This window comes from Alternaria incomplexa (genome assembly GCF_024043165.1).
Source record: "Alternaria incomplexa strain BMP 0042 chromosome Unknown scaffold_1, whole genome shotgun sequence".
Classification (NCBI taxonomy): Eukaryota; Fungi; Ascomycota; class Dothideomycetes; order Pleosporales; family Pleosporaceae; genus Alternaria; species Alternaria incomplexa.
In genome coordinates, this window is record NW_026249850.1 from 2,340,596 (window position 1) to 2,359,324 (window position 18,729).

General features: G+C 54.3%; 9 protein-coding genes across 9 annotated transcripts; 4 read left to right on the forward strand and 5 right to left on the reverse strand.

Moving 5' to 3' along the window:
- Positions 1 to 488: 488 nt before the first annotated feature.
- Positions 489 to 1,662, forward strand: AMT16_1 (Phospho-2-dehydro-3-deoxyheptonate aldolase amt16; the record flags this gene model as incomplete). Its single annotated transcript, XM_051430432.1, has 2 exons — positions 489 to 1,329; positions 1,382 to 1,662. The coding sequence occupies 2 exons, from the start codon at positions 489 to 491 to the stop codon at positions 1,660 to 1,662; spliced, it is 1,122 nt and encodes a 373-aa protein (XP_051295919.1).
- A 244-nt stretch (positions 1,663 to 1,906) lies between these two features.
- Positions 1,907 to 2,964, reverse strand: J4E90_000840 (uncharacterized protein; the record flags this gene model as incomplete). The annotated part of the gene is made up of 2 exons (XM_051430433.1): positions 1,907 to 2,760; positions 2,811 to 2,964. The coding sequence occupies 2 exons, from the start codon at positions 2,962 to 2,964 to the stop codon at positions 1,907 to 1,909; spliced, it is 1,008 nt and encodes a 335-aa protein (XP_051295920.1).
- A 523-nt stretch (positions 2,965 to 3,487) lies between these two features.
- Positions 3,488 to 3,857, reverse strand: J4E90_000841 (uncharacterized protein; the record flags this gene model as incomplete). The annotated part of the gene is made up of 2 exons (XM_051430434.1): positions 3,488 to 3,784; positions 3,849 to 3,857. The coding sequence occupies 2 exons, from the start codon at positions 3,855 to 3,857 to the stop codon at positions 3,488 to 3,490; spliced, it is 306 nt and encodes a 101-aa protein (XP_051295921.1).
- Positions 3,858 to 4,927: 1,070 nt separating this feature from the next.
- On the reverse strand, positions 4,928 to 5,461 carry J4E90_000842 (uncharacterized protein; the record flags this gene model as incomplete). The annotated part of the gene is made up of 1 exon (XM_051430435.1): positions 4,928 to 5,461. The coding sequence occupies one exon, from the start codon at positions 5,459 to 5,461 to the stop codon at positions 4,928 to 4,930; it is 534 nt and encodes a 177-aa protein (XP_051295922.1).
- A 483-nt stretch (positions 5,462 to 5,944) lies between these two features.
- J4E90_000843 (uncharacterized protein) lies at positions 5,945 to 6,174 on the forward strand (the record flags this gene model as incomplete). Its single annotated transcript, XM_051430436.1, has 2 exons — positions 5,945 to 6,092; positions 6,146 to 6,174. 2 exons carry the CDS (start codon positions 5,945 to 5,947, stop codon positions 6,172 to 6,174), a joined length of 177 nt encoding a protein of 58 aa, XP_051295923.1.
- A 378-nt stretch (positions 6,175 to 6,552) lies between these two features.
- Positions 6,553 to 8,905, forward strand: J4E90_000844 (uncharacterized protein; the record flags this gene model as incomplete). Its single annotated transcript, XM_051430437.1, has 3 exons — positions 6,553 to 6,721; positions 6,776 to 7,096; positions 7,152 to 8,905. The coding sequence occupies 3 exons, from the start codon at positions 6,553 to 6,555 to the stop codon at positions 8,903 to 8,905; spliced, it is 2,244 nt and encodes a 747-aa protein (XP_051295924.1).
- A 611-nt stretch (positions 8,906 to 9,516) lies between these two features.
- Positions 9,517 to 12,049, reverse strand: J4E90_000845 (uncharacterized protein; the record flags this gene model as incomplete). Its single annotated transcript, XM_051430438.1, has 2 exons — positions 9,517 to 10,341; positions 10,391 to 12,049. The coding sequence occupies 2 exons, from the start codon at positions 12,047 to 12,049 to the stop codon at positions 9,517 to 9,519; spliced, it is 2,484 nt and encodes an 827-aa protein (XP_051295925.1).
- A 2,468-nt stretch (positions 12,050 to 14,517) lies between these two features.
- Positions 14,518 to 15,845, reverse strand: J4E90_000846 (uncharacterized protein; the record flags this gene model as incomplete). The annotated part of the gene is made up of 2 exons (XM_051430439.1): positions 14,518 to 14,588; positions 14,654 to 15,845. 2 exons carry the CDS (start codon positions 15,843 to 15,845, stop codon positions 14,518 to 14,520), a joined length of 1,263 nt encoding a protein of 420 aa, XP_051295926.1.
- A 518-nt stretch (positions 15,846 to 16,363) lies between these two features.
- On the forward strand, positions 16,364 to 18,629 carry J4E90_000847 (uncharacterized protein; the record flags this gene model as incomplete). Its single annotated transcript, XM_051430440.1, has 2 exons — positions 16,364 to 16,650; positions 16,703 to 18,629. 2 exons carry the CDS (start codon positions 16,364 to 16,366, stop codon positions 18,627 to 18,629), a joined length of 2,214 nt encoding a protein of 737 aa, XP_051295927.1.
- Between the last annotated feature and the right edge of the window lie 100 nt (positions 18,630 to 18,729).

Genomic DNA, 18,729 nt, shown 5'->3' on the forward strand with positions numbered 1-18,729 from the left:
TACACCAAGAGGAAAAGGTCATGTGCACGCCGTCGTCGAGCTCCAGCAGCAACATAAACGTACATTGACCAACTGGAAGAGGGCGATTCCCAATTCCAGGGTAACGAGCTTGGCGCACATGCAGCTGCAAAGCTCCGTCGACGGTGTATCGATAGCCTGCGGGACCAGAACCAACCATGAGCCCCACCCCGACCTAAAGTTTCCCAAATAATTTGGTGGCATATGACTGTATCTGCAACGCCCTCACTATATCCTTTGCCTGTCATTCTCGCCGACCTCGGACCTGCGCCTGCATACACCATCTGCGCGCTTGATTTCCTGACTTGAGACATTCAACGCCCCTCCTTGCACTCTACTGCACGCCCTGTACAACCTCGCTGCTGTACATCCGCATACGTCTGTGCTACAGTCCAAGTAAGACTGACCGCAAATTGACAGTCGCTTAGACAGCCTACTAATACACATAAAGATAGCCTACTCACTGTACAATGGCTCCCGCTGCAACGGAAACACCCGACATGTCTATCAATCCGAGCGACGATGTGCGCGTACTTGGCTACGACCCGCTGATCCCACCCCAACTTCTCGCGTCCGAGATCCCCATCCCCGCACATGCCGAAAAGACCGTCATTCAAGGTCGCAAGGACGCTGCCAGCATCATTACCCAGAAGGATGACCGTCTCCTCGTCATGGTCGGGCCCTGCTCGCTCCACGACCCAGAGCTGGCACTCGAGTACTGCCAGCGCCTCAAGGCCCTCGCAGACAAGCTTCAAGACAACCTCTGCATCATCATGCGCGCCTACCTCGAGAAACCACGCACAACCGTCGGCTGGAAGGGCCTGATCAACGACCCAGACATTGACGAGAGCTACAAGATCAACAAGGGCCTGAGAGTGTCGCGCAAGTTGTTCGTGGACCTCACATCCGCGGGCATGCCTATTGCCTCCGAGATGCTCGACACTATCTCTCCACAGTTCCTCGCCGACCTCATCTCTCTGGGTGCTATTGGTGCACGAACAACCGAGTCACAATTGCACCGTGAGCTAGCCTCTGGTCTCTCTTTCCCTATTGGATTCAAGAACGGCACCGATGGAGGCTTGACCGTGGCGGTCGATGCGATTGGTGCTGCTGCTGCTAAGCACCACTTCATGGGCGTAACGAAGCAAGGTCTGGCTGCTATCACCAGGACGGCAGGTAACGAGCACTGCTTCGTTATTCTTCGTGGTGGATCCAAGGGTACCAACTACGACAAGGACAGCATCAAGGCTGCCAGGGAGGCTTTGAAGAAGAAGAACCTGCCTGAGGTCATGATGGTCGACTGCTCACACGGTACGTTCCCGTATACAATAATGCTCTACCAACACACACTAATGTCTGACAGGCAACTCCAACAAGAACCACCGCAACCAGCCCCTCGTAGCCAAGGACATTGCCGATCAGATCCGCAACGGTGAGACCGGCATTGTTGGTGTCATGATCGAATCCAACATCAACGAGGGCAACCAGAAGGTCCCACCTGAGGGACCTAGCGGTCTGAAGAAGGGTGTCTCCATCACAGATGCTTGCATCGACTGGGACAGCACCGTCGACACTCTCGAGAACCTTGCGTCTGCTGTCGCCGAGAGGCGGGCAAACCAGAGCAAGTCCAACGGTGCACACTAAACGCATCTGTCGAGTGCAGTGTTCGGGTTAGATTATGTATATAGTATGGGGTATTTGGCGTTGGCAAAAGTCTAGAGAGTTTGGGATATGGATGAGACGATAGGGACTGACTTATGATCGATGAACGAGATACATGATGGAACCAATCAAAATTCTTGGCTTCAACTCCAAATCACAAAACATCCAACGCCTGAATGCCCACGGGTATCTTCGTTCTGACGTTCCTGGCTCTTATCACGTGCTCTCACTCATCTTCTTCCTCGTCTACCACTTCCTGCTGCTGCGTGCTGCGCCGATTACCGCCAGTGCTCGTCCTTGCTCCCGTCCAAGCCGCCCTTTCTCCTACAAACACGTCTCCCGTACATTCCGTCTGACACTTTGGACACTTCCTACGATCCCCGCTTCTGCCTCGATAGTAGCTATTAGCACACGCATCGTGCCACCGAACCCCACACTCTTTGTTGTTGCACCTTATGCCAAAAGTAACAATCTCCTTACACCCCTCACAATCCCGGATCCTGATGATCTCCCGCCCATCCTCGTTTTCTTCGGCAGACTCGTTGTACGTTTCTTTGAGGTAAGCGCGGAGTTCCATGAGCGCGCGTGGAGCCAGGGAATAGTAACCCGCTTTGGACTTTTGGAAGAAGGCTTGCGAGACGAGTGTCTCCAGGACCTGATCTGCCTCGGCTATTGTTATTCCCGTATCAGCGCTGGCCTGGGTGTCGTCTGCATCGCCGTTGATCTGGCTCTGTCTGCTGTTTGCCTGACTCTGTCTGTTCCGGCGTGAGGTGCGAGCAAGCTGTGAGGCTTCTGTATGCTTCACCGCCATGACTTCGCGAATGTTGGTGTTATTCGTCTCAAACATTTGGTCGAGGACGCGTCTGATGTATGCGATTTCGTTTGCGGAGAAGGTGGTAGCGAATTGTGTGACGGTGTCGCTTGCGTTGTTAACGAGGGCGTATATGCTTTCTTTGGTTTGCTGATCGCGTGTTGATCGGATCTCGTAGTCGAAGGCTTCGATTTTAGCGTTTATGGTTTGTATGGTGGACGTGATGTTTGGCTGGGTTACGTCGCCTGCTGTCCATGGGCGTTCGGGGTCTGTCGGTGTTGTCAGCTTGTGCAATGGCAATGGCGTAAAGAGAACGGACTGTGTGCAGTCATCACATGGGCGAGGATAGACTTCATTTCGTCTACTGTGAGGACGCTGTGCGTATGGAACGCCTGTAGGAATGCGCGATGGATTCCGTTGTAACCCTCGTCTTCGGCCGGCGCGCGCACGAAAGGTGATTCTTCGCGAGACATGTTGCGTGAGAAGGATGTTGGATAAATTTGAATGAGATGTAAAGAGGCGTGATTTGACTGCGCGACTGCAGTTTGGTAAGTGCGGCGACGGATCACTTACGCGATCGCGGGGAACCTGAAAACGCGTCAACGCGAAACCACGTGAAGGTATCCCATGCCACCTACCCGACCTGCGACTCGGAGCATCTCTCACGCCACCATTATACAACAGCATTTGGATGGAACAAGCTGCACTTGTAATGTATGAAGTCACTATACAAGAGCTGTAATAGATCCACTGTCTTCACATACGGATATGTTCTGGAATCATGCCTCGGGCACCTAGTGATTCGTAGAAGATACAAAGACAAGCGCTTCGTGAGCCATCTAGTCACTGTGTTTGCCATCCTTCCATTCATGCTCATCCAAGCTCGTATATCTACCAACTCCCGGCCGCCACCTGTGCATCTGCGTATAATACAATATCCTAGCATTCCTATCCATAGCTCGTCAAAGTCGTAGCCCTGATACTGTCCCTCGCATCTCAAACAGGCAGATCAGCATTTCGCCTCGCACCGCTTATCGCTTCCAGTGCCTTGGCAATATATGGCCCAATCACCGGTACATTGCTGACGAAGCCCGCAATGGTCATGAGAAAGTCTCCAAACAGCACAAGTATGCCGTACAGTTCGATTATGAAACCGATGAAAGCCCAGCGCATCAGGATAAGTGATATACCAGCGACAAATGCCACTGTGCCTTTCCATTTCTGCTTGCGCGCGAAGAAGGCGACGGTTTTCGTTGTTCCGATGATGAGTGTGAGACCAATCAGAAAGAGTATCTATTGGGGGTATTAGGGAGGGTTCGATAGCGGAGGACTTGGTTCGAGGAGGTCGAAGACGTACGTTTCCCATTGCTAGCCTGTTCGCATGTTAGTAAAGGCTGTACGTATATGCAGAGTTGAAACGTACATTGCGCGATCAAAAAACATCATGACACCTCCCATCAGAAAGAGTCCGCCTGTTCATGCTGTCAATCTTCTGCTGAGTAGTGGGCGCATTCGTGGTGGTGGGCGCGTACCTACCCCCTGAACAGAAGGCGACCCCAATCTCTGTCATTGCTGTTAGCTCATGTCCTATGCGGTGACTGAGGCTGCATGTTTGCGTAACTTACTCTGGGTGTCTGAAAGCCACATAGTCGGCATCTTGGTATTTTGTTGTTTGTACAGTGCGCGGCGTGCGAAATTCCGTAGCGATGTGGAAGAAGACGGCGTAAGAGAGGAGAAGTAGTAGAGTGGTGCCTAGTCTCGATGTATATCTGGCATGAAGGTGCTACCTTTCGTCTTGCTGTCTCGTGTCCCCTTGCGAGTGAAGACGCGGCGCGCTCAATCGACGGTCGGCCCGAAGCTCACCCCTGCTAGCGCTGCAGTTCCCGCGGGTAATCGCATAAAATTCTGGTGGCATGCTCCTCAACCTCTACACCTCTCGAGTCCATCTAACGCAAGAGCAGCTAGACAAGGCTCTGATATTCAGCAGGAAAGAGCAATCGATTTATTGTTCGCTTGTAGTTACAAGACACTCGAATTATCATTACAACATAGATCCCGCCCTGACAACAGCATGCTTCAAGCTGCTGTAACTAGGAATCCTCCCTCGAGGCCCTGGTATCCTGTCTTATGGGCGCAGAAGAATACTGGATCACGGTTAAGCCGGAGCACCTCCTTGAGCCACAAGCCGAGAGGCATGTGGTGGGTGGAGAGTAGTTTGACTTTGATGATCATACATAAACCTTGAATAAGACCCTATCTGAGCAGTGTTCCTCGCCCGGCTCAGAGGCATGTTGTTAGCTTACTTGGTTTTGCGCATATCAACGAATGGACGAGTAGTCGTGTATTTGATGAGTTGAGCGATGCGCCACCCGTGCAAGACGCATGCCGATGAGTCGACTTTGGAGCAGCAATAGCTACGCCAGCACCGAGACATGCTCACTTCAAGACTGTGTGTGCACCTCTGGCGGCGAGATAACCCTCGGATACATTCTGCGGCATGGTCCGAATGCCTCCAAAGACCTCCTTGTTGTGATAGCGTAGACGCGTCTTGGGGTCGGTGTATGGCGCAGGAAGGCCGGTGATGTCGCAGTACTTCTTTTGACTGCTCGGGTGGAAGCTCGGGGCTGACTCGATGTTGGTGTATGTAGGCGCCGGCCCGGCAGCAGCCCTGCCGTTCTTCTCCAGCACCAGCGTGCTCAGGCTCTGGGCTGCTTGGGCGATGTTGGGTTGGCGGCCTGCGTTGCCTTCAGTGGCCACGGCAGGTGTCGAGTTGCCACTGTTGTTCTGCGTGGCCATTACTGAGGCTTCTTTGCGCGATGCCTCACCGAGAATCTGCTTGAGGTTCTTGTTGCGGCGTTGTGGAGGCTTCCAGTTGGGGTTGCGGAAAGGCTTGGGTACCGCGTAGACGTCAAGCTTGTCCAGGAGCGCTTGATGCGTCTTGTCGTCAGAGGCCGCTGTTAGGGGTGCCATATTGTGAGTTGTCAAGAAGCCAGCAAGTCGCAGTCGGTGGTCTCGTCGCGCTGTTCGCTTGCCGATGTCCAAGTTTTGATTGTGTGCGAACGAGGTTCCGATGGGATGTGTCTAGGTGTCGTGATGCTCGGGTGTACGTTGTGGCAAGAACGTTTGGGGACGTAGAAGAGTCTCGGTGTTTGTATCGCGATGGAGCTTGCGGAGGTGGAGCTCTTCCAAGGTTCCGTCTCGGGACCTGCATGTGCATCCTCTGCACTAACTGCTTTCATCCTCCCCACCAAACAGCTCCAACGCGTACTATCAACTGCAACACTATCGAGTCGCCAAAAATGGTAGGACGGCATCAGAAATCTATTGCAACCGGCGCGTAGTTCTGACCGCATTTCTAGGAAAGCCCTCACGAGCACCAACAGAGCCAGTTGCTCTCTCGCATCATTGTGAACGTCGTGAGTCAATTCAACATGTCGATGCACAACGAAAACAATGCTGACTACCGGAAAGGAGAAGCTGAACGAGGCCGTCATGATGTTGAACAAGAATCTGCAAGAGATCAACATCCAAAACATGGATACGGAGCTTGTGGCTCAGATGTTCAAGAACTACCAATCTAACGTTCTTTTCCACCTGGAAGGTATCTACATAGTCATGCTGGGATGCTTTTGTAATAGCGCTAACGAGCCATAGCAACAAATGGTCTGAAGGATCCTGCTTAAGCATGCAAGATGAGATATACTTGGTGTGAAGGGGACAATACCCAAGGCAAGGCCAAATCTAGTGAGAAATTCGATTACAGGACGTGGAAATAGCAAACAGGCCAGTAGATACCAGTAATGAGATATGATCATGTTAGCACTATGTGCAAGACTGCAATCCAGACCGTCGGCATGTGAAGTAGCGTACCTAACATACGGAGACGGGCTCGGACCACCGAGCATTGCAAGAGCCTCACCACACCGCAGTCGCCATGCCGCGCATCCTCAGCACCAATCGCGCTAGCCAGGCACACACGCCACATCTCCGACCCGCGACATGAGATAACGCCCTGATCTTGGACCTGCCGCATCCCCATCTCCAGCTCCCACTTCACCACCATGGCTCCCTCGGCCATCGACGAGGCGCCGCAACTTGCAGGGCGCAATCCACCCAAACCTCCACCCAAGCTCTGGAGCGTGTCGGAACCGCCTTTTGAGGGCTTCCGGCCCATCGACAAGGAAGGCTGGTCGCGTAGCAACAGCGAAACCGCCATAGTCATCGACAATGGTATGTCCAGACTGCGCATGCGCCAAAGCTGCCATGCCGACTAACACACCACAGGCTCGTCAGCAGTCCGCGCCGGATGGTCCTTCGATTCCAAACCCCGATTATCCGTACTACCCAACATGGCTAGGTATCGCGACCGCAAGCTCAACCGCACCTTTACCTTTGTTGGGTCAGATGTCTACGCCGACGGCACTGCGCGAGGTCAATCCAAGCCCGTCTATGAGCCTGGCAGCAACATCGTGAACAACTGGGATGTCATGGAGGGCGTGCTCGACTACTGCTTCGTCAAGATGGGTGTAGACGGCCGGTCTGGGCGCATCGAGAGGCCCATCGTTATGACCGAGCCGGTTGCCAATTTGGGCTACTCACGAAAAAGTACGTGCGCTTATACTGGATAACATCGTGTCGATAGCTAACATACATCCTACAGCCATGTCCGAAATCCTCTTCGAGTGCTACGGCGCACCATCCGTCGCATACGGTATCGATTCGCTCTTCTCCTACTCCTACAACGGCGGTCGCAACGGTCTGGTCATGGACTCTTCGTACACTTCCACACATGTCATCCCCGTGGTAAACTCCAAGCCGCTCCTATCGCAAACTACTCGTCTGAACTGGGGACGCTTCCAGTCCGCGCAATACCTGCTGAAGCTATTGAGGTTGAAGTACCCTACATTCCCCGGAAAGATCAGTGACAACCAGGCCGAAGATCTCGTCCGTGAGCACTGCTACGTATCACAAGACTATGAGAACGACCTCAGCCACTATCTGGACTGGACGGGCCTGGAGGATCGAGATCATACTATCCAGTTCCCCTACACCGAGCAGATTGTAGTACAAAAGACAGAAGAAGAGCTGGCTGCCGCGGCAGAAAAGCGGAAAGAGAGTGGTAGAAGATTGCAGGCTCAGGCTGCAAAGATGCGGCTTGAAAAGCTGAAGAAGAAGGAAGAAGAGTTGGAGTGGTGCATACAACTGCAGGCGCAACTGGAGGAGATCACGACCAAGAAGGAAAAGGCACGCGTATTAGAGTCGAACGACTTTGACGACGAGAATCAGCTCAACAAGCGGGTCAAGGAACTGGAAGCTGCTATCAAGAAGGCTCGTAACAAGGACCTTGGCGACGTCGAAGAAGAACAGGTCGAAGTACCTACATTCCCCCTGCTCGAAGTTCCGGATGACCAGCTGGACGAGGACGGCATTAAGCAAAAGCGACAACAGCGATTGATGAAGTCCAACTACGATGCACGCCAGCGTGCCAAGATCGAAAAGGAGAAGGAGAAGGCGCGCCAAGCAGAAGAGCAACGACTCGACGATCAACGGCGAGAGACAGACCCTCAAGGCTGGATAGAAGAACGCCGGATAGCCCGTCAAGCCATTATTCAGAAGATGAAGGACCGCGAACGCCTCAAGGCTGAACTTGGAAACCGAAAGTCGCTCGCCAACCAAATGCGCATGAAGTCGATTGCCAATCTCGCGTCAGACGCACCCACTAAGAAACGGAGAAGAGGCGGCGGCGACGATGACACATTCGGTGCCGACGATGCAGACTGGGGCGTCTACCGCACCATCGCCACAGGCGAAGGCTCCGACGATGAAGAAGAGGAAGACCTTTCCAAGAACCTCAAGGAGATCGAATCCCAACTTCTCCAACATGACCCAAACTTCACCGAAGAATCCACTCGCGAAGCACAAACCGACTGGACAAAATCCATCCTCCACTCTTTCCTCCACGGTCCCTACCCATACGACGCCGAAAGTCAAAAGGAGACGAACCAGATTCATCTCAACGTTGAACGCATCCGCGTACCAGAGGTGGTCTTCCAACCCACCATTGCGGGTCTCGACCAAGCCGGCATCGTCGAAATTGCATCCAATATCCTTACAGAACGTCTGGCAGATTCACCTCATCGCGACAACGTTCTGAAGGACATTTTCCTTACCGGCGGCAACACCATGTTCCAAGGCTTCGAGGAACGCCTGCGCTCTGAACTGCGCGCTGTACTACCCGCCGAGCAAGCAATCAATGTGAGGAAAGCAGGGGATTGCGTTCTGGATGCTTGGCGTGGAGCAGCGCAATGGGCGGGTAAGAAGGAGTCGAGGCAGCATTTTATTACTAGGCAGGAGTTCTTGGAAAAGGGCGCTGAGTATATCAAGGAGCATGATCAGGGAAATGCTGCGTATTAGGTTGCCTGTCTTGCTTGCGGGCATGGCGATGTGTTCAATTTGCTGAGTTTGTTTATTCTCTTTCTGTCCTGGTAGTGGGAATCGTGGAGTATAACTAGCCCCAGGACGTTGTTGTCATATGGGTCCGATAATATCATCATGAAGAGAAACCTCTGGCACATGTACAGGGTCACGGTCCCAGACGTTTGATTACTGAAGCACCGTCTCCTTTTATGGCTTTCACCAGTACGAGTTTCCGTCGTTTCCCAGTGCGCCATCTTCCAGTGGTGCTATACAGTCAAAGTACAATAGGAAGGTAAAATGCAATAGGATGCAATTCTCAAGTTATCTAAAAACAAGTCACAAAACACTATCCCAGATCCCCTTATGCGCCGAAATGACAAGGACACCCATCCCAATGCATACCCATGTATATGCTCTAAGCCAAGCAATGCCGCATGCATGCAGAACGCCTCCCAATGAGCCCCAGTCTTACACCAATCAAGATGCATACGCCGCCCATTGCCCCGATTCCCTGGTCGTTAACAAATTCGTGTTTCTCATTTCCATATTATGATTGCGGGAACAAAGGTGTTTCCGTCGCAGGAAGATATCACCTGAGTCGCCGCGTTCTACGCAGACTTGGGATGTTGCTCCACAAGCCATTCCATTACGCTCTCGTAGCATAGCACAAACTGTCGCAGACTCTGTACCATGCTCAGACGCTGCAGTCTAAAGTCTTCCACCGTCTTTGCAATGAGATCGATGTCCTCATTGTTCACCCAGCTGTCGTCTTCACGCTCGTTCTTCGCGAGCTTATCGTTGGAGTCGGCATCCATTGGCGTGTTCTGCCTGGCGTTGCGAGCTTGTCGTTGCCGTTTGAGCATATCCAGAACCGAGTCGACTGTGCAGAAAGTACCTGTACGGCCACATCCAGCAGAGCAGTGGACAATGATCGGACGGCTGTTAGGCGGATCAGGCTGCGAAGGCGAGCCACCGTTGACAGAGCGGACGACGGCGTCTGTCTGCTCAATCAGACCGAGCAGGTGGGTGGGATGAGCCGGTGCACCAAAGTCAGGCCAATGGGAATACTGCAGCTGTGTGATCTCACGCATACGTGCGAAAGGTTCATCATCGTTGGACAAAGTGAACTTGCGAACGGTGACATAGGGCTGCTCTTGGCTGGGAGAGCCGGTAGTGGCTTCCTTGGTAAAGTTGGCGAGCTTCGGTGGGTTCGTTGACCGGCGCTGACCCATCGTTGGCCTCGATTGTTCCCTGTGACGGTAGATCTTCGATGGCTCCAAGGATGCCCTGCGTTCGCCAAGCGGGTTGAGGTGTAAAGGTCCGTATCGCTTATCCGACCAGTAATTGTGAGCCTTGACTTGTCCACCTTCTTGTTCGGCAGTCAGCATAACGATGACGCGAACATCCTGCTGCCACACAACGTTCCAGAAGTCCTATCAAAGAGTTAGTGAATGACATGGTGAGGGTTGTGAGGGAGCCTACCTTGAAAGTAGCTGGTATAGGTCCCTGCGTTGCAATGTAACGCTTGTTGGAATAGGCAGCTTGGACGTGGTTGGCATTGACATAATCGCAGCTTCCTTCAGCGACTCCTTCGAGCTTGACGCGTGTGTGTTCGTATGGCCAGATGTTGTTGTAGCGATTCTTCGAGCCCTTTTCGATGCCTGCAATCTGAATGTGTTTCCCGGGACCTCCTGATGACGATGGTGCATTGTAGACGACCTCACCGGACAAGGCCTTCTGCATACGCTTCTGTTCGCGTTTCTCGATCTGCAGAAACCGCTCCGCGACGGTCTTGCCCTTGTCTTGCTCTTCGGAAGCAGTCTGAAGCCATTGGGGAAGGTCGTCTTCTACCGACTGTGTCATGCCGGATGGCTGCTTCACAGGCATCTGGCCAACACCACCAATAAGATCCATGTTCTGACGAATGTTGCCAAAGAAGGGGTTCGCAGCGTTCTGGGTTGCGGGCATAGGACATCCACCAATGACGGGCGCAACAGCAGGTAGGTCGGAGTTAAGATTGAGAGCAGCTGTACCCGATGTTGGACTTCCGGAGCTTTGGTGTGTAATCCAAGAAGGGAACCTCTCAGCGAATTCCGAGAAACCACCACGGATAATAAACGTGCCGCCCGACCAGCCCTCGTTGGTGAACTTCTTGAGCGTGTTAATGCAAGTTGTTGCGTCCTTCATCTGCGACGAGTTGGCGTCATATACTATGATGTGTTTGCTGCTCCTCCATCGCTCAAACTTGTCCCTTTGTTCATCGTCTTTGAAGGTCTCGGCTAGCTTCTGGACATTGAAGGATGCACGTTTGAGCAGTGTCGTAGGAATGCAGAGGCTCAAGGCGCCTGTTATGCGAGCCTTTGCGTACTGTGTTGATACGCGCAGATCAAGCAGAAGGACCTCGTCAATGGAAGACTGTAGGATGTTGATGATGTGCTGAGCAGTGACCATGCTGGGGCCGCTGGTATTGCCTTCTTCCTCAAAATGTGCGGGTAGTGTCTCAGCGCGGTGAGTAGTTATTGAGATGTGCGAAGGATGTGTCTTTTTCGAAGGTAGCGATGGCCTTGGGATGCGAGGTTCGGCGAACTGGGCCACGGCGTCTGAACGGCCAGGTCCATCAAAGCTGGCAGGAGAGTTGCGTCGTGGTCGGTCAGGGAACATGGAGGACTCAGTCGACAGCATGCGCTTCGGAGAGCGTGGCTTGGGTGCGAACTCTTGCTCGTCGCTTGTGTCGCTCTTGTCGCCTGGGTGGTCGGGTGGTGGCATTGAGTGTGACTGGGGGTACGAGGGCTGCGCCGACTCGATGTTGTTGAAGAAGGGGCTCTTGGAGGATGCTTTCAGGCCGGGCGAGGCAAAGTCGAAGCTGCCCAGGGCAAACGCTCGGTTGTTCTCCGACTGTTTCCTAAATTGCTCGAATTCGGGATTCTGCTCCACGGGTATTATGCGTGGAGAGGCAGCGGCTGTCGAGCGCACATTGGACGTGGGCGGGCTCCAATTGCCGCGAATGTGCTGGGCTGCACTAGAGGAGAAGTGGTCGGCATTGCTGTTGACGGCCAGACCAAAGTAGTTAGGTGAGGGGGTCGAGGGTTCCTTCGTCTTCTGTGAAGCGACATGGCTCGGGGTTTTGGCTACCCCATTCATGCGGGGCGTGAGGGGGGGTAGCGCAGACGTCGGGTGCAGTGAGGCACTTGGCCTCGTCATGGGCGTCGATCCTGAGCCTCGTGGGCGAGAAGATGTGTGCGAAGAGCCTCTGGGCCTGGGCGACAGGGCGGGTGTAGACATGGTGCGGATGTCTTCACACGCGTCGGGGGTGTGAAGCGTCGAGGGGGCGGGAGGGGCAGGTTAGGTTGTTGTAGGAGATAGGTGCATGAATATGGGGGACTTGAAATGCAGGAGTGGTTGGTGCGGTGCAGGTGGGTGAAGGGTCTAGGGCTTGGTTTGGTGGGGATTGCCGCTGTGCTGAGCAATGACGTAGGTGCAGTGAGGCAATCTCCCTTGCAGCGAGGGCACGAGCGATGATGTGCAGGCACAGCCCAGGGTGCTGCCGAATGCGCGCACAAAGTCGCCCAGAAGCGCCGAATTGATTCACAGTCAGATGCGATGCCACACGCTGCGGCTGAGTCGACGGTAGGGCGAGGCGGCGCAAAGCAGTGCGTAGGCGTGATGTCGTCAGGGCAGGAAAAGCTGGCTAGAGGCCGCCGCTGCAGGGTCTAGGAGAACCAGCAAAGGGGTGCCTGAAAACAAAACGGTCCCGTGACTCTAGCCGGTAGGGCTGACAAGAGAGCGGAAACGGACGACAGGCCCAGCGGAGAGGCGAACGAGACGGGGCGGAGAGCGGAAAGATCGAGGAGACAGAAGCTGCTGTATCGGCGATCGAGCAACTTAAGAGGAATCGACGAAAAAGCCACTTCCAAGGCACGGCTACGACGACTAGCTGGCCTGCTCTGGGCCCGACAATCGCATGCTAAAACCGCCTTGTCAGCTGTATGGGCTATCGTCGACCGGCCCCTGGTCTATTGCGACATTTGCGAATCTAGCGTCACCGGCCAGGCCAACGGCTGCGAGACGCCGCAACGACTGTCTGACTTCTCCCATCACGTCCGCCGTGGCCAGCTCTGCAGTGCACCTGATCGAGGGCAACACACCGAGATACTGCCTCAAGTCCTCGCAGAAACCTGCTGTGTGCATCCGCGCGCGCCCGTCGCCAGCATGCAATCCTGAAACCTCTCGACAGGCCCCACCGCAAGACGCTCGGGGACCCTTACATTGACGATCAGCACCCGAGAACCGTGCAGAGGAGGAGGCTACGTCTGCATCCAGGAAACTCGCCGTCGCTCTTTGCCGAAAGGGTAGGTGGGGATGCTAGATAGCACGCGCGAGGCGATTCGGCTGCTTCACATCTTCTAGAGCGACTGATGGACAGCTTCTGCCACCAAACCCAGACCGCCACTTTGTCGCGCCAACGACATCAGCCGCCAATGGCGACCAAGCAGGCATCGTGCTCTGGCTAGATCCTGGTTGCGCATGCTGTTCGGGCTGCAGATCCGTAGTTCGTACTGCCACATGGTTCGGACACTACGAGTACTGCCCAACTCGCTCGATACGTGTCTGAAATCCACAAACATTGCAGCTTTGCACAGGATCAAGGAATACATCATCTGCAGCCGGGTGGATGTCACGGTCAAAATGGCGTGTTTCTGCATACCGCGTATGACGCGACCACTCGGTACGACATGCCGCGCGCTCGTGACATGTTCGACTTGTTTGAATAACACCGTCCGGCCAAAGACTAGAGCCGTTGAGCGATATTTAAATTTCGGCACAAATAGCCACCAATGCCTCACAAGGGGCTTCTCTAGATCAAGGTGTCAAACAGAAGCTTGTCTGCATACATGAGCGGTCCGCAGTGCTACCGAAGAGAACCTACCGAACATGCATTCCCGCTATCTCCGCATCACCGTCACCAATCGCCAAAAATAGACGGCATATCGTGAGGTATGTATTGTTTGTATTGAACGATGTTGTGTGAATTTGCGATGCATCCAAATGCCTAAGTGAAAACCCATGCGCCTGGATATAATGCCTTCCTTTACGCCTCCTTTACGCCTTCCTTTACACTTGAACCATAAAGTCAAAATAATATTGCCTGGTCACTTCCTACCTTGCGTCTCTACATTTCCATTCTCTCTGTCACAGGAGATTCTGAAGTCGTCTTCCCGTGTTTCTTCGACCTGTCATAACATATGAGCCCAAAAAAGCCTTCGGATGTGCATAATGTGCTGGTCGGGGTAGCTGTGGGTGTTGGCTTAGGTGTGTGATGCGTCTTTGCAGGCGGCTCGTCACCGTCGAGGCAGCCGCCAAACCAGCCTGGATACTTGCACGATGAGGTAGAGGTAGGTGTCGACGAGGTTGTTGTGACAGTAGGCGCTGGAGCAGGTGTGGTAGTGATTGTCATGGTTGTAGATGTCGTGTCCTCATCTTTGCAGCCAAACCAACCGGGTGTCTTACACGTCGAGGTCGATGATGTCGTCGTAATCGTAGTCTTGGTGTGTGATCTGGTCGTGGAATCCTCGTCAAGACAGCCCCACCAACCTGGCGTCTTGCAAGTTTCAGTTCTTGTGCGACTGGACCTGGTTGATGTTGATGTGGCCGTCGGCTTTGAGCTCCTGGTAGTGGTAGTCTCGGTGCCGTTGCTCTCAAAGTACTCCCACATATAGCAGTCAGTGCAATCAACGTAAGCCTCACATTTAGGAGGCGCATCGTATTTGAGTATAACGTCTCTGATGACTTCGACAATCTTGTGGGTGCCAATGCCCATGCGCCAGCCGAAGTCTTTGACTGTATCGTATACGCATTTCTGCCCGGTGTGACAGACACTCTGCAGAGCATATCCGCCAATGGTGCAGGCGCTGGTGGCCTGATTACACGCTCCCATGTATATGGGGTCTGCGGTATGCCCAAAGTGAAAACCGCCGGTGAACTTGCGCTGCTGTAGGGAACCGATTTGGTGGCCAGAGGGAACGGGTAGCCCGAGGCGCGACGCTGGCATGGCTTCGGGCACAGCCTCGAATGTGACGGCCGGATGTCCAAATGTAAGGGAAAGAAAGGACGAAACAGAACCACCGAGGGAGTGTCCGGCCATCCAGATCTCAGCATCCGGATATAGTGCTGTGACATTGTGGTATAGGTCCTGTGCAGCGTAGTAGTAGCGGTTCTTCTCTCGCAGCGCAGTGACTAGACAGGTAGAGTTGCAGGTGTAGGCCGACGTTTGGCAGTCACAGACCTGTCGCCACAAGTACTGTCCACCCTGGCCGCAGCAGCAGCTGAAGAACAGATTGTCGTTGATCTTGTCGTTGGTAGTGGTTTCGGAGCCATCGAACATGGCAGGCGACGTGCCCTTCAAGCCTATGACGACTGTCGAGTTCTCGGTGTCGGCGAAGATGTGCCCGCGCAGACCGTCGGATTCCCAGCCAAAGTCTTCTGTGTAGTTGAAGCCGCCGCCCACAGGCTCCCACTCTCCCGTGCCGGGTTCGAGTACGTAGGCGTCCGAGGCCATGCGGGCGAAGCTCAGGACGGTCTCGCGGTCCGTCACGTTGGGGCCTGCTATCTCGTCGATAGTCCAGTCTTCTTCCGGCAGCTCCACGCCTCTCCCAGTGATGCGGCCCCACTCCAGTATGCCGGTGATGGTTTCCTTGCTCCTATCGGCCAGGCGCTGTATGCTCATGGCCTCGGACTTGACGCGCAACCGCGGCACGGGCTCGCGACTGGCCGCGTCGTCGTCGGGGGCGGTCCATACTGCGGCGTGCTCTGGAACATCGAGTCGCCGGTGCAGCTCGGGGTATCTGTAGGTGCCGTGGTGGAAGATGTGGCGCAGCGTAAAGTCCTTGTCGGCGTGGGGAGTGCTGTGCGGGAGAGGCGGCGGCGGCATCACGGGCATGTCGGCCGCGCTCGCAACGCTTGCGGCGACGAACGCCAGCAGGAAGGAAGCAGCCACGCGCGAGGCGGAGGAGCAGGGTCTTGGGCGTCGCATGGTGGATCTCTGGTTGTAAGAGGGGGAGTTGCAACGAGCAACCTGCGCAGAGGAGGCGTTAGCAGGCGCCAACTGAGATGGCTGCCTCCGTCGGACATCGATGACGATCGATGGTTCACTTGACCCCAGGCCCGCCCAGCTCCTTTTCACGTGCGCGCCGTGCGGGGAGCTCCCCCATAGCTCCATCACCACCACCAAGACGGCGCCTCTTCGCCCTGTCGCCCGCTTCCGTCACCCGCTAGTAAGCACAATCGTTCAACACATTGCACTGCTCACCCGCGACTTTCGGTTCCCTCGGGAGTGCCGTGCTGCCGCATGACGTGAACACATGCGCTTCGTCCACGCACGGTTTCACAGCAGCCTCCTCCCAATGCAGGCACACGACACTTTTAGATTTCCATTAGACCCTGTGCAGCAATAACACCATGGCCGACCGGCCTAGAAACCTGCATCCCTCACGCTCCTTCACGCGCCTCGACTCTGCCCCCAAGAGCCCCCTCGCGCGCAGCCGAGCGAATACGTTGCAAGGACCGAATGCGTCAGACATGCTCGATCCGCTCAAGGCTGCCATGGTGCCCGAGGAAGACGAGAACCCTGACGGCGACGTGTTTGCAAAGAAGGAGGACGAGGACGAGCACCAAGACAGCGAAGAGCCCAAAGTGCCCGACACTTTCGAGGAGCTGCCTATCGAGATCCGTAGCTTGACAGAGAGGTACCTTCTGCTGTCCATAGCGTGCATCCTCCTCTGATAGTAACGCCCTTAGATTCCTCGAATCCCTCACAGCCAAAGTGCATCCCACCCCTCTGTCCGCCGAAGCTCTCGCCGACCTCTTCCAAGACTTCTACGGACGCGCGTCCGCCAAAATAAGCACACACATAGCAACTCTCTCTGCTCGCCTAACGAGCGACAACTATGTCGCGAATGCGAAGAAAGCGTCGGCTTCGTCGAGCAAGCCATCGTCGATAAGAAAGGGTAGCGACCCGTCGGGGGAACAACAAATGCTCAGTGCCACTGAAATGGCCGACCGCAAGAAAGCGCGCAGGTCGCTCGAGCTCAAGCGGTTCGCACTAGAAGAGGCTGTCGAGCGCGCCGTATGCGAGAAGGTCTACCAGAGGATATGGCGGCACAGGAGTACCGATGACGAGGAAAGGGATCATAAACTCAGATCACGCACAGCTGCTCTCTCCCTCGTCGGCATTGGTCTAAAGGAACTCCTGATGACTGGCGAGGAGTTGACCGAGGAAGAGCGCCAGAAAGCCAAGGAGAAGGAGCCCGAGATCCGCGAGTACCTATCTGCAGCACGCGAAGACATCCTGAAGATGAATGAGGAGAAGTACCCGCTGGGCAAGGTCCAACATTTGACTGCTGCCCACAAGTCTATTGTCGAAGCTCTGTCCAAGATATTCCCTTCGACCTCATCTGCTGATGAAATCCTGCCAACCCTCATTTACGCCCTCATTACTATGCCACCCGTCAACTTGAACGTAATTAGCGATCTAAACTTCATCCATCGTTTCCGCGGTTCAACTCGCATGGATGGTGAGACTGCATATTGCTTGGTTAATCTCGAGGCAGCCATCTCATTCCTGGAAACCGTCGATCTTTCTTCATTGCGCGCCGACGAAGTCACTCCCGCAAAACCAGATTCCAGACCTTCAACTCCCAAATCCGAGATCACCCCAATGCCTCTTGGACTTTCGGATGCGCCAGATCTCATCCAGACCCCAGCCACGCCCATCTCCAAGACAATTCCCAAAGAACCCTCCAGCCCAACGACCACCAAAGCTCAGCGTCGCTTGAGTAACCTTATACAAACACAGACCAACAAGATCGAGGCTGCCTCTGATGCCGTTCGGGACTCGATTCTTGACTCTGCTGACCAGGCGCTTGGGAGAATCAACAACACGTTGGACACCAGCTTCAAATTCTTCTTTGGTGGTCTAAAGGAGAAGAATCCCGATGGCCCTGTGCAAGAACAGCCAGTACTTCCCAAGACACTGGAAGATGCAAGGAAGCTCGTGAGCTCCCCAACTCGCGCAGAGCGCGATGAAGACAGCTTGAGTGTCAGTGCAGCAAGTTCAGTGCAGGGTGATGAGCCAACAGAGGCTCCAGTTAGCAGAGGACTCGATGCCAAAATGGCTGATCTCTTTGCTGGTAGGAGGCAGATCAGAGATCGCAGCGTCGATTCTACCAAGTCCGGCGGTAGCAACAGTGGGCGGCGCGTTGCATTCGCCCCAGGCCAGAGCGTAGAGGAGAAGACACCGTCACCAGCTCCGATCAAGGCAGATCCTCCAACGCCTGGCAACACCTCCGCGGTGGATTCTCTGCGGAATATGGGCAACAACTTTAACCCCTTAAACCGCTTTCCCAGCATGAATGTACTGCCTCGCTTTGCGCGCGCTGTGAGTAACAATAGTACACCTGTTCTCCCCTCACCGGGCCAGGAACAGGCGAAAGCATCGCCTTCCCCAGAACCACTCAGTCGTACAGCCACGAACGAGTTGCCATCAGTAGATGAAAAGGGTGCCAGAGCGATCGCTGCTTTGGAGCAACTGAAGAAGACCACACCACCAGCGAAGCGCTTTCTGGAAGCCAAAGATGCCCAGGAGTTGAAGTTGAAGGAGGTTGACGAGCTGTTGAAAGAGTATCAAAGATTGGCGGGTGCATTACGAGGAGCAATTAACTACTGAAATACATCACATATTTGGTTGCAATGATGTGCATAAACATGCAAGACACAAAACTTTGGTAAAAGATTTTGTCTATGTGGATTTGAGTAGCATAATGTAA